The 19,506-nt window shown below is 66.9% G+C and overlaps 1 protein-coding gene across 1 annotated transcript; it reads right to left on the reverse strand.

Annotated features, from left to right (window-relative positions):
- Window positions 1-455: 455 nt before the first annotated feature.
- On the reverse strand, window positions 456-724 carry Smim38 (small integral membrane protein 38). The gene has a single exon (XM_077797725.1). The coding sequence runs from the start codon at window positions 722-724 to the stop codon at window positions 563-565; it is 162 nt and encodes a 53-aa protein (XP_077653851.1). The 3' UTR covers window positions 456-562.
- Between the last annotated feature and the right edge of the window lie 18,782 nt (window positions 725-19,506).

The raw sequence follows: 19,506 nt of genomic DNA on the forward strand, positions 1-19,506 counted from the left end.
CGGCCTCAGGTCTGTCCGGGGCCCCTTCCTGGGGGCTGCCTGAGGACAGCCTCCACACCCCCTGGTCCTCGGGAGGCAGGAGGTGGCCCCTGGGATGCAGGAGCCCTGGCCGGGTCACCTGCGGTGAGCCCTGTGAGCGGTCACACTGTCCTGTGTCTCCACCCAGGCCCCCTGCACATGTGCTCATCGAGAGTTGGAGGCCCAGAAAGTCAGAGCAGGACCCGCCCCAGGACACTCACAGTGACAGGGACCCAGAGCCTGTGTCTCTGCAACACCCCGCACCGTGGGCCGGCCTCTGCCTGGCGGGTGGAAGGCCGGTCTGTGCCTGCCCAGCAGGTGAAAGGCCAGTGCCGTCCACCCCATCAGGTGGACCCTGGGGGCAGGGAGCATTCCCCAGAGCCACCAGTGGACACAGTCCTGGCCAAATGCACCTCAGCAGAGACCGAGGACACCCTCTGGCTGTGTGTGCTGCCGCCGATAAACGGGTGTCCACCCTCCAGAGGGGACAGGCTGCCCCTGCAGGAGGCCTGGGGCGGGGAGGGCTTCCTGCTGGGCCCGAGGCCTAGTCCCTTTTGGGTCTGGGGGGCCGGGGCCTTGGCGGGGCCAGCCTGTGGTCGAGGTAGGCTCCGAGGCAGGACCACAGGAGGAAGCGGACCAGCAGGATGACCACCAGCAACACCAGGAGCAGGTCGGGGCCCGAGCCGTCCCCCAGCCAGGAGGCCATGCTCACTCCGGCCTCCTGGGCCCCGCCAGGCTTCCCTCCCACCAGACTCCAGCCAGGGCCTCCCCGGCGGGCGGGCAAGGGGACAGATCGGGGCTGCAAGCGGCCTCCTTGGTCAAGAGGCCCATGTGCCATTCATCCCGAGGCAGCCACTCTCCGGGCCCACAATGACAGCATTGTCCCGAGGCCTGGGGGCGGGAGGCCGCCCGGAGCCCGCCTCCCTCGCTGTCCCCGCGGCCCCTGCCCGCCAGCACTGACGTAATCCCCCAACATCTCCGGCGGTGGCAGCTGCTGGGCGAAGCAGGGCCGCCTCCGGCTCCTCCAGCCGCCCACGCAGCTCTTCCGGCCGCCGCGAGACAATCGGGCCCTTTCTGTCCCCAATTAGCTATCACTTCTGGAGCCGGCGCTGCCCGAGGCCGGCGGTCTTTGCAGCAGCAGCAGGCTGGACGGGGCGGGCGGCTGCACAAACGGGAGGAGGACAGTCGGCTGGCCCAGGGGCCACCCCAGACGCCGCTCAATTAGCACATGGCCCGCATCCTGGTCCTGAGGCCCAGGACATCTTGGGGGGTCAGCACAGGCTGCAGCAGGACAGCCCAGGGAGGCCCAGCCCCCGGACTCGCCTGATCCCCCAGGGGGCCGCCTGGCTGCCCAGCGCCTCCTTCTCACCCACCAGCCCACCCAGAGGCCTGGAGGGGACCTGGCCCTCAGGGACAGACAGTCCTGTTGGTCCCCGCACGTCCCTCACAGGGTCCGTGCCTGAAGCCCAGCCTCCACACTCACCCAGAGACCAGGGCCAGCCGCTCGGCACTCGCTGCGGCTCCTCCTTGGACCCGGCCTTGAAGGACACAGGGCACCCCACACCTCTCCTCTCCCAACGCCGTGCGCAGGGACAGCACCCTCGTGGGCCTGCCCAGGAGCAGCACTGGCCTCACAGCGGAGCCCTCCCCCCCAGCTCAGGGGCCACAGCAGGACCAGGGGGTCTGGCGTGGTCCAGCGCAGCCGCACGCTCACCAGGAAGCGGTCCGAGGAACCTCAGAGGGGCGAAGGGGCCTTCTAGGGCTGTGGCCTCGGGGACCCGTCCTTGGCCACCTGATGCCAGTCCCGGGATTCTTCTTCAGATGCAGGACGAGTGCCGGCCCCACTCAGGCCTTCTAGAAAATTCCAAGCAGGGACAAGTGCAGGGGATTGAGGGGTCGCACCTCACAGAGGAGGAGGAGGGCGCCACGGCGCTGGCTGGGCCTTCCTCACCGCGGGACCCCACCCGGGCCCTCTGCTGCCCCACCCGCCCCGGCTCCCTCCCGGGCACCTGCAAGGGCCAGGGTCTCTGCTCTGCGCGGTGGGGAGCGTCTGTCCACAGAGAGCAGCCCCCGGCTGTCCAGCACTTGGCACAACGTCACTCTCAGGGGCACCGAGCTCTGGGTTCTCCGTCACTGCAGACGGCGTGAGAGTCGGACGTTAGGAGCCCGCCCCGGTCAGTAACCGGGCAGGGCGTCTGCTGGACGAGGGCTTCCAGAACTCCCTGCCCGCCAGGCCGAGGGGCCAGCAGGGAGCAGCCACGCACCTGGGAGGACCGGAGGCCCCGGCTCAGCCGAATGTCGCTCACCCGAGAGGCCAGGTCTGGAGGACGGGAGCCTGCGCCCAGCCACCAGCTCAGGCCTCCTGGGCAGGTGGGGCCCAGGGGCTCTGGACAGAACTCCCGGTGTTTGCCGAGCACAAATCCACACACAAAGTCAACAACTCCCAGTCACGTGGTCACACACAGGGGACTCCAGGGCACAGAGGCCTGGACCCTCCCTCCCACTCAGACGTCCTGGGCCTCGGGAGTGGGAAGGACAAGGTCAGCACGCCCTTCAAGGAAGCAGGTGCCCCGAGCTGTCCCTGGGCAGCGTCGTGACCTTGCCCAGGGCCCTCTCCTCCTGGGGGAGGCTGCGGGGCCACGGGTGTGGGGTGCGGGTGTCCCAAGGAGACCGTGAGAATGAAGCACAGCCGGCCAGCACTCGGCAGGGGCGGGTGCTCCTGGGGCTGAGGACACGTGGCACTCCCCACTACCAGGGAGGAACCCCCACCTGGCCCCCAACTACCAGGGACAGTGACCTGCCCTCCACTCCCGTCCCTTGGGCCCTTGGCAGGGCTTGGACACCACCCAAAGGCCCTTCACCCCCAGCCTGCCTCGAGGTGTCCCGGGCTGCGGGATGCCCACTCCTGGGAGTCACCGGCCTCCACTCCAGGCACGCTGGGCCAAAGACTTAAATAGGGGGTGACCGCAGGGTCCCTGGGGCAGGAAGGAGAGAGTTGAGGGCCACTTAGCTCCAGAACTCCCCCCAAGAGGGCAGAGAAAATGGGCTTGTCCCCCTCAGAGGACCTTCGGGGCTCCTCTCCTCCTTCTCCCGGGCCACCACCTGTGGGTGACCAGCGTCCGTGGGCACAGACCCAGACACGGAACCCCGAGCCAGCCGCCGTCCACGGGGCTGAGCAGCAGAGGCTCCTGGCCCCTCCGGAAGGCCCCGCCGGGGGACGAAGGTCACTCCAGGACTTCCACAAGCCAGGACAAGCAGGGGCCCCGAGCTGTCCCTGGGCAGCTACACTCAAATGCCAAGTGTTGGAACAGTGACTGGGGACAGTCCCCATCGCAGTCCCCTAACGTGGCTCAGCAGGTGACACCTGGCCTCAGGTAAAGTGGGGCAGGGCTGGGGTGGGAAGAGAGTCCCCACGGGGGTCTCCGGTCCCCCCTCTGGACTCTCAGTGCAGGTGAGAGTCAGGAACAAGCCCCAGGCCCCACCCAGGTGCCTGTGAGGTCTCCCCGGAGCTGTGTCCACCCCGGACCCCCGTGGTGCTCAGGGCCTGGTGTCCTCACCCATCAGAGGGGACGGTGGCCCCTCTCAGCTCTGGAGCAGGGGCACTGGCGGGGGAAGCCCTGCTCATGGGCCAGACGCAGAGCTGAGGCCCTGACCCACTGCACCCCAGGGGGGGGTCTGCAGCAGCGTCCCCGCTGGGCCCTCCGCCCTGTCACCTGGCGAGCGGCTGGCTCTGGTCTTAGAGCTCACCCTCCCCCGCTCCCCCCGCTGAGCTCTTCTGTACCTCTAGAAGGTGGGCTCACACTGAATCCCCCACCACTGGGCATCTAGAAGGTGGGCTCACACTGAATCCCCCGCCGCTGGGCATCTAGAAGGTGGGCTCACACTGAATCCCCCGCCGCTGGGCATCTAGAAGGTCTCAGTGGATGGCGGCGCACGGCGGGGGTCCAAGGACCAATCAAAAGAAGCCCCCGTTTCCATGAGACCAGACTGTAAAGCCTCCAGCTGCAAAATAGCCCAAAGTGAGGCATCCTCAGCAAGGCAGGTCCCACTGCAAATCTTCTTTTCCTTTTTGCAAAAGCAAGACACACTTGGTATTTAAAAAAAAAAAAAAAAAATTGGGCAGAAATGTAGATGTCAGCTACTTCCACCCAGATGCAGCCAGAGACAGTGGGGACCCCTCCTGGGCCGTGGACACCCTGGGTGGCACCTGTGAAGCTCTCCGGCCGACCCACTCCTTGCCCGGGACTCGGCACCTCGGAACCCAGCGGCTGGCGCACGTCACCGGGTTTCCACGGAGTCGCTCCCGATGCAGACAGGCGGGGATCCGTTTTGACCCTCCTTGCCCCACAGAGCAGATTAAAGCCGCCCACCCTCAGGCGCGTGGGCAGAGTGGAGAGCTTCCCCATGGAGGGGACCCCGCGCAGCAGACCCCTGTGCCTCCCGAGGACGGCCCTGGCCCTTCCAAACGCCCTGCTCCGAGCACAGAGCCCAGGAGAACAGGGCACCTGAGAAAGGGCCCTGTAGCCCCTGCAGCAGTTGGGAGCTGGTGGGTAACGTGTCCCAGTGACCAAACAGCTAGGTGGGGACGCTGTCAGGAGCAGAATGACATTCCAACAAATGAGCCTGGTCCGGGAGCTGGTACAACACGGGTGACCTGGGGGGTCCTTAACAGCCCCCTCCGGGCCCCCCACTCGGCCCCTCACTCGGCCGAGAGCCCGGGCGGGAGGAGGGCACGCGAGCCCCCTGGGGTCTGCACGGACGTGGGTGTGGGGGGGCACCACCGCCCCGTGTGCACAGCGTTGGCAAAACTGTGCATCTGGGGACATTTCAGCAGAGACCGTGCACAGTCCCCCAGGGGAAGCCGCTGTCCCCAGAGTCCCGGCCTCACAGTTAGAATGGGGGCTGCAGGTGGAGCGAGCAGGCCAGCCGCCCCCTCGAGTCTTGGGCTTTGGGCAGGGCCGTGCGTCCTGGTGGGTCCCGGCAGGCTCCGGGGTCCCTGGACACGGCTGGTCTCGTAAGGCAGTAAGTCGGCGGCAGGTGGCCGGGGCCTTGGCCGATGCTGGCTGCCCTCCGTGACCGCCCGAGACAGACTGACAGCCCCTGGAGGGGACGTCTCCTCCTCCTCTCTGTTTCCTGGATCGGCACGCCCAGCCCACTCTCGGGCGCAGCGGGCGCCCTGCAGGAGTTAACGGGGCTGACGGGAGGGGCTGGGCTCTGGACAGGGCACCCCAGGGCTCCTTCCGCTCTGTGGACGTGTCCCCTTTGCCCAGGGCCTCAGCGAGCACCCTTTCTTTGTCCCCAGAGGCGGGGAGAGGCGGAGGGGGTCCACCTGCAGCACTGGGCCCCTGCTCCTCCCACCGGACGTCGAGACGCTGGAGAAACCCGCAAGATGAAGGTGTTCCCAGGAAACTGCTAAGAAGGGGACGACCTGATGGATCAGATTTTAAAAAGGAAGAAGTCACTCCTGGGAGCAGGGCTCCCAGCGCGTCCCCCCCAGAGCCTCTCTGGATTTCTACAGTCGAGGGAAGGCAAGCGAGGGGACAGGGACAGGAGAAGGTGCCCATGGTCACCAAATGTGACTGGGGGGGGAGAGGATCGCCTGACACCTCAGTGCATCACATCTCGCCCCGAGGGACGCTGCCTACGGTGGGTGACAGTGTTCCCTACCAAGCAGAGGAGTCACTCAGGCCAGGTTGGGCGTGGACGACACCCTGGGGCCTGCCGGCCAGCAGCTGCCAGGCCTCAGCTCTCTCCAGGCCACCCAGCCTCCTGGGCACAGGGGACCATGTGGGCTGCTCAGAGAAGGCATCTCGGTCCCTGCCTCACCTGAGACTAAGTCCAGCACCTGGGACAGCCCTGAAGGGGGTCCTCTGGGGGTCCCGTCAGTGTCCATACCTGAGTGGTCAGCTGAGGGCCAAGGTTCCCACACAGCGGCCAGCACTCAGGGAAGGTGGACCAGAGCCGGACCCCGCTGCCCCTCGCGGTACACAGGCACACGTGCACATGTGAGCACACGCAGACACACGCGCCGTGGACAAGCGCACTGCAGACACTCCCCCAACACGGAAGGACAGTCCAACATCTCTAGCAATTAGGGGCGTGAAACTGACCCCCAGGTCTCCCCCCGTCCAGTCAGGATGGCGGCCATCAATGCCACAAAGGGGAGAAGCGCCACGGAGGGTGTGGGGAAGGACGTTTTTAAGGGTTGGTGGGACAGTAGGTCAGGGCGCTGACCGTGGGAGCCCGGCGTGGGCCACTCCGTGGGCCAGCTGCCCGGTCCCCGGTGTTTACCCTGAGGAATCAAGGTCGTCACCAGGGACCCGACACCCTGTTGACGCAGCAGTTCACAGTGGCCAGGCTGAGCCAGCCTAGCTGTCCACCCACAGGTGAGGAAGGACGGTCCAGGTGCACGTGGAGTCTCCTTCGGCCACGGAGACACACTAGTCACGTCATTTGCAGGGAAGCGGGTGGAGGTGGAGAGCAGCCGCCAAGTGACAGGAGACGGACCGAGAGGTGGGGGTGGCGGGTCACCTCTCACATGTGGAAGACAGAGTCAAGGGACCCGTGACACTAGGAGAGAGACCAGCAGTGGTGGAGGGGCCAGGGGACGGAGGCACCGACCAGGTCCTGCTCCGTGAGTGACCAGTCGGCCACCACAGCCCGCTGGAAACCCATCTGAAGAAGCTTCAAGCTGCGGAAGAAATAGCCAGGGGCAGAGTCAGACCCAGAGAGGGACCGGCAGGAGGCGCGTCTCGACGTCCAGCCAGGACCTGTGGCCACGCCGAGCGAGGGGTCATGGATGCGCACGCCGTGGGCAGTGGCTGAAGGAACCGCACAGAGAGGCAGAGACCCCGGGACAGCTGGCGAGGGGCCCGAGGGACAGGCTGGGGCGACAGAGGCCCAGAGGCCCCGAGAGAGGCCGCCACTCACAGCTCCCGAGGAGGGTGGGGGCCAGGCCCTCAGCCACCGTGGAAGACCAGGATGGCAGGAGGGCAGGGACAGCGTGGACAGCCGGGCAGCGGGCGTCCCCCTGTGTGCTGGCGTCTCATGTCCTGCTGGTTGGGGGCCTCCTCGCCGTTAACCGTGACCTTCTCCCGTGAACTGTGACCCACCGAGGCCGGAAGAGCGTCTGGTTAGGGCGCGAGGCACAGGCCAGGGCCCAAGTCGCCGCGTCTGACACTCGACAATGTGAGGCCAGAGACCGCGGGAACCCAGCGGCCCTTCCGCCAGGCAGTGGGTGGACCCCTCCCCACCCCGGGGGTGCAGCCGCTCAGATTGGCCACCGACTGGCCAGGGTGGCCTCCTGTGCTCACGCGCCCGTGTCTCCACCCGTAGGGCTCCCAGGGCAGGACACGCCTCTGCCCCGCTGAGCCTCACACCTAGCAAGGAGCCTGGCACCCAGGTGCTGGTGACCCTGACCAAAGGAACCTTAGAAGGCACCTGAGCCACAGTCCTGTCCTCCTGGCCCAGGACACAGAGCCCCATGCCCTGCTTCAGGTCAGAAGGCCCTGGACAGGTGACGGAACACTGGCCTGCTTGCCCAGGGGCTGGACTTGAGAAGCAGTCACCCTCTTACCAGGCATGTCACAGCAGGTGGCTGCCGTCTTCAGACCTCGGAAGCCTGTCAAAGGGTGACACTGTTGTTGCCTTTTATGGAGCACATACTGTATGCACCCATCAATCAGGAGATATCTGAACCTCCTGCCGAGACCTCGCAGTGGGGTTTCACTTCCTTGGCCAACATGAGGCAGCATCTTCCTGGTCCCCCAAGTGCCCAAGCACCTCTCACCTCATCATCCTGAGCCCACAGGTGCTGATGGCCCAGCATGGCTGCGGCGCCACCTGCCCTTTATCAAGGCTCCCAGAGGAGTAAAGAGCCCAGGACAGGAGGCAGGGCCTGTATTAGGAAAGGAAAAGCCCCCAGGGCAAGTCCTAGCCGACTCTCACTCACGGTACTTCAGCCAGAATGGCGACACGCGCCCTGGATTCCACGGCAGCTGGAAGATCAGGAATCATCCCGGGGCACATTTCCAACGCGTCTGCCTCCAGGGTTCTCTCAGGAAGGGAGGAGGCCAGATGGAGGCTGGGCAAATGCCACGCAGCCTCGCCCAGCGCGGCACTTCCAGACGGTTCCACGATCATCCCTCAAAGACACATTTTGGGCAGGCGCAGTGACGCACACCTGTGATCCCAGTGGCTCAGGAGGCTGAGGCAGGAGGATCACTCACGAGTTCAAAGCCAGCCTCTGCAACAGAGGCGCTAAGCGGTTTAGACAATTCAGCGAGACCCTGTCCCAAGATCAAAAGTGAACAGGGCCAGGGAGGGGCCTCCAGGTCGGGAGCCCCTGAGCTCAGTCCCCCCGAACCAGAAAACAAAAACAAGACGGGTTTGGGGTTGGGGGTTGTTTACTTCGTTTTTCTAACAAACTGCAACCACAGAAGCGGGCGGTGGGCGGGGGTTCCGCCTGGACCTCCTCGGGGCTGGGGGCTCCTCCGCGGCCCCCGGCTTCTGTTCGCGGCTCCTCCAAAGGGGCTTTAGTGTTGCCTTTGAGGAAATTTCTCCCAAACTGTCCTCCAAACACTGTCCTGCCCCCCGCGACCTCCAGAGTCAGCAGCAGCGTGGACGCGGCTCTTCTCCATTCTCAGAGATGACCGCCCGAGGGCCAGCCCCGAAGCCCCCCTGCTCTCTCCCAGATACACCACGCCCGCCCGGTGTCGCGGGTGGTGACGTAGGTGGAAAGCTGCTGTGTGGACCGCGGCCGGGGCCTACGCGCCCTGGGTGTGACCCGAGTCCCTCACCTGTCCTGGGAATCTGGCCACCAGAGGGGAGGATGCCAAGGGGGACTTCCACTCGGCCTCCCCTCCCTGCCTCCTCCCACCCAGGTCCCTGACCCCCCGGCGCCCCACCCAGCTGAGCTGGCCTGGCCGGGTGCTACGTCTGGAGTTTCCCAGGAGATGGGCCCGTTCCTTTCCGCGGTGGAGCTGGGGACAAAGGGGCCTCCCGGGCCAAGCCGGTTGCCTGAGCAGGGAGGGCTCTGGGCTTCAGGCAGCGACCTGCGGTCACAGTGGGCGTCTGTGGGCCAGCGCCCCCCTCCCGCTGGGCTTGGGTCTTGTTGGACACTGAGGTCTGTCCCCGGAGCAGGAGGGGAGCGAGGGCCAGGAAGGAAACGGAGGATTAAGATAATGTGGAAGGGCAGTGTCACCGTCACCGTCACGGGAGCAGCCACCCCTGGCTCCCCACACGGCAGGAGGCTCTTCCTGAAACTGCATCAGCCCCGCCCCGCCCACTTCTAGGCCACCTGAGCGGTGGCTTCAGGGAGAAATGACCAGGAGGTCCATGTGGAGCCAGGTACCGCTGCATTCCCAAGGCCCAAGGGCAGCCGGCCACGCAGGGGGCGGCAGGTGACACTGTCCAGGAGCCTGGACAGGCCTCGGCTCAGCTCCCACGGGCCCCTGGGAGTGCGAGGGGGGACACAATGTGAGGACTTGTCGGCCGGCCCGCGGACGCCCTCACCAGGGAGCCCGGAGCAGCCGGTCCCCAGGCGCCCAGGCCCGCGGGTCTAGGGGGCCCAACGTGTGGATGGCCGACCTGGGGACGCAGCCTGTTGGTGGGAAGCTCAAGGGCCCACCCCGTTCACAGCGCTGCCCCGTACGCCCTCGATGACATTCCAGGCCCTTCCAACAGCCACCAGAGAAGTGGGCCCAGGAGCCCCGGTGAGCGGCCGTGAGCCGGCAGGACGTCTGTGCTCAGGCCAGGCAGCTCGGCCACCGCCCCAGAGGGACAGGAGCCCCGGCCAGGACCCGGGGACGAAGCGGCCGGAGCGGAAAGAAGGCAGAGACGCCTCGTCCAGATTGTGCATCCTGGACCCAGGGCAGGACCCGCCTGGGGTCCCCCAGAAGGTCACCTCCCGTCTGAGGGCAAGTAGCCAGGCAGAGGCCCACCCCAGTGCCACACGCCCCAGGCAGCCGAGGCTCCACGTGTGACCGAGCAGCCTCCGCCCACCCGCTGGACAAGGCACCATGACAAGAAAGGCCTGGCTGGCCACGGGAGGCCCGCGAGTTGGCCCTGGGGCACCACAGGCAAAGGCCAACTCGGCATGGGCCACACGTGGAGCTCAGAGACAGGGGTGACCCTAAACCAGCCGGGCCCGGGGACGGGGACGCGGGGCAGCCCGAGCCGGGAGGCCGCGTCCGAGTTCTGAGAGCCTCACAGCCCACAGCAGCGTCATGGCTTGTCTGTGGGGAAACGGGAAGAGACACTTCATGAAAGAAAACTGATGGCAGATGAAAGGACGCGGAGCTCGGTGGCACAGAGGGACATGCAGATTAAACCGCTGCACACTCCCAAGGAGCTAAGATGTTTCATCTGACCATAGCAAGTGTGGACAAAGCTGAGGAGCCTCAGGACTCCGTGTGGGACTGCTGGCATCGACGCAGCCAGGTTGGGAAATGAGTCAGCCATTTCCGACATCCGCATCTAACACACGATCTGGTGGCAACCCCGCTTCCGGCACGTCCCAAGAAAAACGAACCCGATCATGGACAGAGTCCGAGTGTCCATCAACTGGTGGTGCAGACCTGCGGGCCTGCAATATTCAGGTGCCATTCAGCAACCAAAGGGGACTGAGGACAGACAGGTGCCGGCGTGGACAGACCTGCCGTGCATTAGGACAGGAGCCACACCCAGGCCGAGCACTGCTGGTCCCACTTATAGAACATTCTGGAAAAACCTATGGATGGAAAACAGACCCATGTTTGTAGGGATGGGGTCCTGGCCGCAGAGGGGCAGCCTGGGGGGCCTGGGGGGCAGCGCTCGCCAACTCGACTGTGGGTGCTGGTGTACCCGCTCAAATGGCGCCAGACTGTCGGGGCAGTGCCCTTCCTGCCAGCGGCACCTACACCCCACACACCCCAGTCTTCAACACTGGGGGAGGCGGCCCACGCACCAGGCGCGTGCTGAAGGTGGGGAGCAGTGTCCCTATCCAGTGGACACGCCGTGTGCCCCATTCTGCAGATGACAGACCGAGCCCTGGGGAGCCGCGTCACCCAGCGTTGCCCACCAGGACTGACTCAGGGACGCCCCCATGTGACTAAGTCTGTCCTGGGGGACACCTCAGGGGCCCCCAAGCCCCCGTCACCCGTTTTCCAGAGGGAGGGCTGAGGCCTGGGGAGTGACTGGCCCAAACCCGCAGCAGGGAACAGGTGCCAGGCCTCCTCTGTCAACAGACCCGCCCTGTGCGCAGGAAGTCCCCTGCTCCTGGCCAAGGTCACCAAGAACAGCCCACAAGTGCAAACACTCTCCAGGGCGCCACAGCTGACCAGGCTCCTGGACGGTGACACCTTGGGCCTGTCCCAGGACCCACCCCTGGTGGGGCATGCCACCCCTAAGCTGTAGAGTCCCAAGTCGGTGCCACCCGAGTCGGTGCCACCTGATGCTGGGCTGCAGGAAGGGGCTGAGGGGGCAGCCGGGCCCAGAGCTCCGGTGTCGAATGTCCCTGCACCCAGCGCGGTTCTGACGCGGATCTGGGTCAGAAGGCAAGGGGGGCACCCAGCCCTGTCCTGTCCCCAGCCCTGTCCTGTCCCCAGCCCTGTCCTGTCCCCAGCCCTGTCCTGTCCCCAGCCCTGAGCCCCCCCACCCTGAGCCCTCCCACCCTGAGCCCCCCACCCTGAGCCCCCCCAGCCCTGAGCCCCCCCACCCTGAGCCCTCCCACCCTGAGCCCCCCACCCTGAGCCCCCCCAGCCCTGAGCCCCCCCACCCTGAGCCCCCCACCCTGAGCCCCCCACCCTGTCCTGTCCCCAGCGCTGAGCCCCCCCACCCTGAGCCCCCCACCCTGAGCCCCCCACCCTGTCCTGTCCCCAGCGCTGAGCCCCCCCACCCTGAGCCCCCCCACCCTGTCCAGTGCCCCCCCACCCTGTCCTGTCCCCAGCCCTGAGCCCCCCCACCCTGAGCCCCCCACCCTGAGCCCCCCACCCTGAGCCCCCCACCCTGTCCTGTCCCCAGCGCTGAGCCCCCCCACCCTGAGCCCCTCCACCCTGTCCAGTGCCCCCCCACCCTGTCCTGTCCCCAGCCCTGAGCTCCCCACCCTGAGCCCCCCCACCCTGTCCAGTGCCTCCCCACCCTGTCCTGTCCCCAGCCCTGAGCCCCCCCACCCTGAGCCCCCCCACCCTGTCCAGTGCCCCCCCACCCTGTCCTGTCCCCAGCCCTGAGCCCCCCCACCCTGAGCCCCCCCACCCTGTCCAGTGCCCCCCCACCCTGTCCTGTCCCCAGCCCTGAGCCCCCCCACCCTGAGCCCCCCCACCCTGAGCCCCCCACCCTGAGCCCCCACCCTGTCCTGTCCCCAGCGCTGAGCCCCCCCACCCTGAGCCCCTCCACCCTGTCCAGTGCCCCCCCACCCTGTCCTGTCCCCAGCCCTGAGCTCCCCACCCTGAGCCCCCCCACCCTGTCCAGTGCCCCCCCACCCTGTCCTGTCCCCAGCCCTGAGCCCCCCCACCCTGTCCAGTGCCCCCCCACCCTGTCCAGTGCCCCCCCACCCTGTCCTGTCCCCAGCCCTGAGCCCCCCCACCCTGAGCCCCCCCACCCTGTCCAGTGCCCCCCCACCCTGTCCCGTCCCCAGCCCGGCAGGCCCTGGAGCAGGACGACCATTCAGCCCGCGCTGGGAAGGAGGCTCGGCTCTCTTGACGGCGGGTGGGAGGCTGCAGGGGACAGGGGTGTCCTGTTGACAGTGCCCCCGGCCCCCCTCCAGGTTGGTGCCAGGTGGGCCCCCAGGACAGGTGGCCAGTGCTGGCTGAGGCGCTCGGACCGGCCAGTCCTCGCTGCCCCGAGCCCTGCAGAGCCCCGGCTTCTGCACAACTGCCTCCAGGCTCCCTCCGAGGACAGCGCCTGGGTTAAGGTCACAGTGGAGGCTCACGGAGGTCACGTCCCCTCTCCAGGAGCCAGCCCTGACGGCAGGGCCACCAGCCCAGCAGAGCCCCGCCCTCAGGAGACCCCGCCCTCAGGAGACCCCCCTCGCCCGCCAGCCCCCCCAGCCCCCCCAGCTCCTGGCAGGACAGAAAGCTTCCCTCAGCCACCTGTGGCCGGACGCGCCTCGAGGACCGCGTCTTCCGTTAGGAAAACAATAATGAAAACACTGTGTGTCCCCCTGTGTGGGGCTGACCACGTCCCCTGCCCCACTTCCCAGGGCTGCGTCACCTCCCCACACCAGGGGCTGGGAACTAGGATGGACACAGGGTGGACACAGCTCCGGGGGTCAGACGCAGGCAGGGGAGGGTCCTTCCGGCCTCTTCAGCTTCAGTGGTCACTGTGTGCCTTGGCTTGTGGCACGAGCTTCAGACCCGTGTTCACGTGTGTGTGCGTGTGTGTGCGTGTGCGTGTGTGTCTGTGGACTTCCTAAGGACACAGCCTCTGGGTCAGAGCCCACCACTGCATGTGACCTCACCTTGACCAGGGACATCCACGAAGGCCCTGCTGAGAGCGGTCAGGCAGGCTCAGAGGCTCTGCGCGTGAACTCTGGGGGACACTCCCCGCGTGCCTACCACGCGCATCCCTCCACCTCGGCCTGTTCCTCTCTGCTGACCATCGTGGGCCCTCCAAGCCTCCTGGGCCAGGTGCTGTGTGTCCTGGAGAGCCACCCTGGTCTCTGTGCTCCCCAGCACCTGGCACGGCCACTGGCTCCTGGACAAGCCCTTGCTGCCCCAGCCCCTTTCGGGGTGGGCCTCGGCAGCCAGGGAGCCCTGCTCACGGGCCTCCCGGCTCCTGGCTCCTGGCTCCCATCTCCCGTCCCGGGCACCTTCCCACGGGCCGCCCTGTGCAAACAGCCTGCTCTGGCCGCCCCCGCCCGGCTCCAGGCTGCTGATAGGAAGTCGCAGGGCGGACTGTCCTGACGCCACTGTGGTCTCTCACAGCAAGCCGTCACCAAGTGCGTTGGCACCTGGGCCGGGCTCCACCGTGACTTGGCAGGGCCCACGCAAGCTGCTGGCCATGATGGATGTGTGCCCCTGGGCCCTCCCCATCCGCCCCGGCCGACGGCCACCACAGTGCCAGCCCAGGGACCGTGGCAGCCAGCCCCCAGCAGCTGCCAGGCCCGCGTGCCAAGGCACAGAGCAGCCCTTCCCAGCGTCCAGTGGCCCGGGAGGGCTGCTGGCCCGCCTCTGGGAGACCGCACGGTCTCTCCTCTCTCCTCTCCTGGCCAGGCTGCTAGGAGGGCGCGGGGGGCAGGCGGTAACTGGGGTGCTCCCACCCACCTGCCGCCACCCTCCCTGGGCCCCAGCTCCAGGCGAGGTCACACAGAGAGTGGATGGGGGAACTGAGGCTGGACCAGGAAGACAAGGAGCCCAGAGCGGACCGGGTGGCGGCTGTGACGGAGACCCTGGCTCAGCAGCTCCGGAGCCGGGGCGGGCAGACCCCAGCCCCCTGCTCACTCTAACTGGGCCAATGGCCTTCCCTGCGCCCAGCCTCCCAACCAGGGTGGGCACGAGGCGGCACAGCCCCCAGGGCTGAGTCAGGGCCGGTGTCCCCCGGTGCAGGGGGCGCCCCTGCTGTCAGTGGCCCAGGTGGGGGCCACAGAACCCCTGAGTGGGGGAGGCCCGAGGAAAGTCAGGGGGGCCCGGGGCCGAGGAAGGGGCAGCCCCCCGAGGCCAGCACCCCTTTGTCCACACATCAGCCACTATGAAGCACCGACTGCATGCAGGCACTGTCCTGTGCTGCTGAGAATCCAGGAAGCCCTGAGTCCCCGACTCCAGGTGCTGGCCTCCGGTGACACGGCAGAGCCAGGAAGGGCCAGGGGACGTCAGAGTCCTGCAGATGGACCCGGAGTGGCCTTCCCAGCAGTGACAGCAGGTGCTTGGGCTCAGAGGGTGCCACTGATTCTCTCATCTGGCTGCTCCCCAAAGCCCAGAGGCCCCAGAGGTGGCCCCTGAGAGTCCCCTCTGCTCCCGCATCAGAGGGTGGGCCTCGTCCTCCGGCAGGTGGGTCACTGAGGCCTCAGGGAGGCGGGCCACCAGCAGAGGCACAGCCAGAGGGCAGGAGACCCGCACGGCGGGGCCGAGAGGGAAGGAGGGCACGTGTCCTCCTGATGGCACCGGCCAGTACGGCGGCCTGGCCACGCGGGGCCATCGGGCACTTGCAGGAGGCTCTGGAGACCCAGAAAACATGTTTAAAGAGGCTTCATTTTACTGGATTTAAATATAAAACTTGAAGCCGTGAAGTGGCGTGAACTGCACGAGGACTGTCCCCTCTGCCTGGAGGTGGGGGAGCATCCCCGGGCTCTAGGGACGCACGACCTCCGCTCCGTGTCCTGAAACGGAGCCACCGGCCGGGCCTGCTGCAGCTCCTGTCAGACTCCGGCCACTTTTCAACACGGCGGATTGTGATTCCAAACCCCCAAGCGACTTGCCCCGGGCGCCACGGACAGGGCTGCTCCCGAGGAACGACGGGTCCCCGCGGCTCCCACATGGGAGGGTGACAGCAAGGAGCCGTGGCAGAGCCCTCGCCACACCCCACAGGGCTCGGGGCTGGCCAGCTATCCTACTGCCCGGGACCCTGCCAGACGGGCTCCATGGACCCCCCCCGGACCCAGAGAGAGATGTGGCTTTCCCCAGGTCCACAGCAAGTTGGGCAGGGACCTACAGTTCACCGCCCTATCCAGAGTGCAGGCCCTGTGCAGGCCCCCGCGTCCCGGGCACCCAGCACCCAGCACCCAGCACCCGGGCGATCCCACCCTGGAGGGTCTAGCCGTGCCTTGGTCCCTGCCACAAACCCCCTCCACACAGCGGAGCTTCCTCTGGCCACTCGCGGGAAGCAGGGAGCAGAGGACGGAGCCAGCCCCAGGGGCCCTGGATGGAGAAGGAGAGGGACTTGGGTGGCAGGGGGCAGCCAGGAAGGCCAGGGTGCCAGACACTGCAGAGGGAGGGAAGAGCGGGGAGGAGGCCGCGGCCCCCGTCCCCCCGTCCCCCAGCCCAGGGCTCGAGGTCCTGAGGCACCCAGTGCTCAGCGTCGGCCCGCGGCCCTGGCCTCACGCAGGACAGGTGCCTCCCACCCTCCCGGCTGAGTGGGACGCCCGGGAACGCGGGGCCACGAGAGCCGGGGTCCAGACCCCGGGGCCAGCAGTGCAGCCCTGGCCCCAGCAGGTGTCAAAGGTGGGCGTGGGGGGGGGCCTTCGAGATGGCAGAACTCCGGGCTTCCTCACCAGGGCAGACTGTCCCCACCATGGGGACAAGCAAACCCAGCCCGGGCGTGCCCTGCTTGTCTCCGTCCCCTGCTGGAGAGGTCCCGGCCAGTGGGGCTCTGTGGCCCCGTCTGCAGATCCCCAGAGCCCCCCCCCCCCCCGCATCTTCCAGGGGCCACTCAGCCGGCCGAGTCCCAGAGCTGCAGGGCAGACCAGGGGTGGGACGGCCTGGCTCCGCGGAGCCTCCCTGGTCTGGGACAGAAGAAGAACTTTCCCCGGAGGAGTGGCCGAGGCCCAGAACCCGCACCCACTGGGCCCTGGGGCAGGAGCGCCCTCGCGGTGGCCAAGGGGCCTCGGGCGGGTGACGGCGGCCTCTCAGGAGCCCCAAACGCCTCCTGCTCCAGGTACAGAGGGCTGCCCGGCTGTGGCCAGGTGGGCCTGCTGTGGGCGTGCGCAGTGTTCGCAGGACACAGCAGAGCCCTGGCCAGCTACGGCAGAGGCTGGAGGCCCCAGGGGACAGGCTGAGGGCCACCCTGCAGGCAGAACTGGGGCCTGCCCGGCACAGCACCCTCTGTGGCCAGCCTGGTCACAGCTGAACCAGGCCCAGGAGGAAAGGTGGCCCTGCCCTGGGTCACTCGGGCACTCTGACGGGCTCCAGACTCCCTGCACAGTGCTCTCAGCCAAGTGCCCCTGGGACCTGGCCATCCCTACAGGTAAACTGACCTTTGTCCTGGTAAACAGTGACCTCACCCCCCGTTCATGCACAGACTCCATTGGGCACGGGACCCAGGTGGCCACCCTTGGGAGACCTGCGCCCATAATGGACAATACAGACTTGGCCCATGGACTGGAGTCCACCTGCCCAAGACTGCTCCCCCCCAGCTGGGCCACGGGAGCCACAGGACCCTCCACCCTCCAGGGAGCTCTGAGCGTCCAGGACCAAAGTAGCCCCAAGACGCAGACACCACGCAGAGGACACGCAGCGGCTTGGGGACCAGCAGCACTGCTCCCCGGGCCTCCGCCCTGGGAGGGTCCAGCCCTTGGTCACAGGGCCCACCGATGATCCCACCGCCCACAAGCAGCTGCTCGTCCCCGGGGACACCCAGGAGCTGCAGAGGACCAGGGGCTCGGGGACACTGCCACGGGGTGGAGGGCAGCAGGGGCCTTCGGAGGAGCCTCTGGCCCAGCGCAGCGGCTCAGGAGGCCGGGGCACGAGGACCATGAGCTCCAGGCCAGCCTCAGCCACCCAGCAAGGCCCTGAGCAGCTCCTCGAGACCCTGACTCCAAATACGTACAAAAAGGGGCTGGGGGTGGCTCGGGGCTAGGCGCCCCGGGTTCAATCCTCGATGGCAGAAAGAAGGAAGGAAACCCTGCTCTTGGCTTCAGCGCCCCAAATGCCCTGAGCGGGACACGCCCCACCGAGAGGACTCCGCCTACCCACTTCTGCCCGCCGGCCCCGCCACCGCCCAGGAGCCCCGAGAGCCCTTCGGCCACCTGTGCTGACCGGGGTCCCCCTTTCTGCCTCCTGGCCCCTCCCTCCCGGGGACCGCGACAAACTGTACCCCAGAAACCCACCGGTGGAAGGCCTGGGACCTCGGCACCAGAAGTGGCGGGTCTAGGGGACGAAGGCTTTCTGGAAGGCATAAGGGGACTTAGGGTGGCCCTGACCCATCTGTGTCCTTAGGGGAAAAGGCGGAAGCCCCTGAGAGGACACAGGGAGCAGACGCCGTCCGCCGGCCACGGAGAGGCCTCGGGCGGAGCCGGCCCGCAGCCCCCGGACCCGGACGTCCAGGCCTGTGCACCTGGCCCTGCCCGGCCCTGCCCACCAGCCGGGAGTTGGGGGACCTGGGAAAAGGACAAGGGCCACCCAGGGCCACTCCCTCGTCTCACTCCAGCCAGAGGCCAAGGCCCAGCCGAGGTCAGGGTCCCCACTGGCCCCCAAGGAGCAGCCCTGTGGGACGCTCTGACATGGGGCAGCCACACTCACGCCAGCCCAGGAGCGGGAGGTCACTGTCCCATCCCACAGGTGTCCCTTGACGGAGGTTGCTCGGTTGCTGTGTGGGGTGGGGAAGCCCGGAAGCCTGGGGACAGGATGCGCCACCCAGGACACCTAGGCCTCCCAGGGACAGGACGTGCCACCCGGGGACACCTAGGCCTCCCGGGGCTGCCGTCCCCCCGCCCTGCCTCTGGGCTGGGTCACACCCCAAGGGACGGGTGCTCTCGGGGCTTCGCTGATAGATGTCTCGGATCCCTTGAGGATGGGGACCAGCTGGTGGCTCCAGCGTGGCGGCCTCTGCACCCAGGGCCCCTCCCGGTCTTGGGCCCAGGTCTTGCTTGGGTTGAATCTTTGCTCCGCTGCTGGGTCCCCACAACCTTACACAAGTGACCTGGCCCCTCGGCCTCCCCATCCATGACAGGACAAGCTGCTGCCCAGGGCCCTTGTGGCATTCAACGGGTGAGACCAGTGCTGGACACACAGTCCTGGCCGCCATCCCCCAGGTCTCAGGCCGCGGAGCCAGTCTGCCCAGCTTGGCCCTAGCTCCCTGGATGGCCGGCCCAAGCTGCCCTGGTGAGCTCCTCCGGGCCCTTAAGTACCCTCTTCACTTGCTCCAATCCCATCCCCATGCCACAGGGGATGTGGAGAGATCACCCAGATTGTCAAATGGATCAATCAGAATGAAATCTGACCCCATGTACCCCTCCCATCACGTAAAATATGTCTAGGTGAAGGTGATCCATGGCTCCAAGAAGTTGGAAGCTGCCACTTTCCTTCTAACTTACTGGTTCACCACCCCTAGTGTGTGACTCTCATCCTCATCGTCCAGAAGAGCTGCAAGAGCTCCAGCCATTATGTTCATATTCAAGGAGTCTGGTGACTTGCTTGTCCAAAGGGACGGGAGTAAACAGGATGCAAGCAGAGGTCTGAAAATCTTTTGTGAATTTAAGCTGCCAACTTGGAGCTGGGGTGCTTTGCTACCATAGGAACAAGCCCAGGCTAATTTCCTGGGATAAGGGAGCATTCGCTATTGAAGGCGAGGCCCTGGCATGGGGAAAGACATCCTCCATCCAGCCGGGCTGGATCCCTCACTCAGCCAACTCACAAAGCAGAAAAAGGGATGCACCCTCCCTTGCTGTTTTAAGCCACCAAGCTCTGGGCTGTTGGCTGTGCAGAAAAAGCCACAGGGAGGCTGAGAAGTGTCTATCAGCTGGGCCACAAGTCCCTGAGGGTCTGTGACGTCAGGGCAGGCCTGCAGCAGCCCCCACCCCAGCAGAAGGCCAGGTGCTGCTCCAGCCTGGCCACCCAGAGTCCCCGCGGAGGAGAGGTA

Source organism: Urocitellus parryii, chromosome 4 (assembly GCF_045843805.1).
Source record: "Urocitellus parryii isolate mUroPar1 chromosome 4, mUroPar1.hap1, whole genome shotgun sequence".
Lineage (NCBI taxonomy): Eukaryota > Metazoa > Chordata > Mammalia > Rodentia > Sciuridae > Urocitellus > Urocitellus parryii.

What these genes read in the sequence shown, in the direction of transcription:
- Smim38 (XM_077797725.1), bottom strand. Translation starts at nt 724, where the DNA reads ATGGCCTCCTGGCTGGGGGACGGCTCGGGCCCCGACCTGCTCCTGGTG.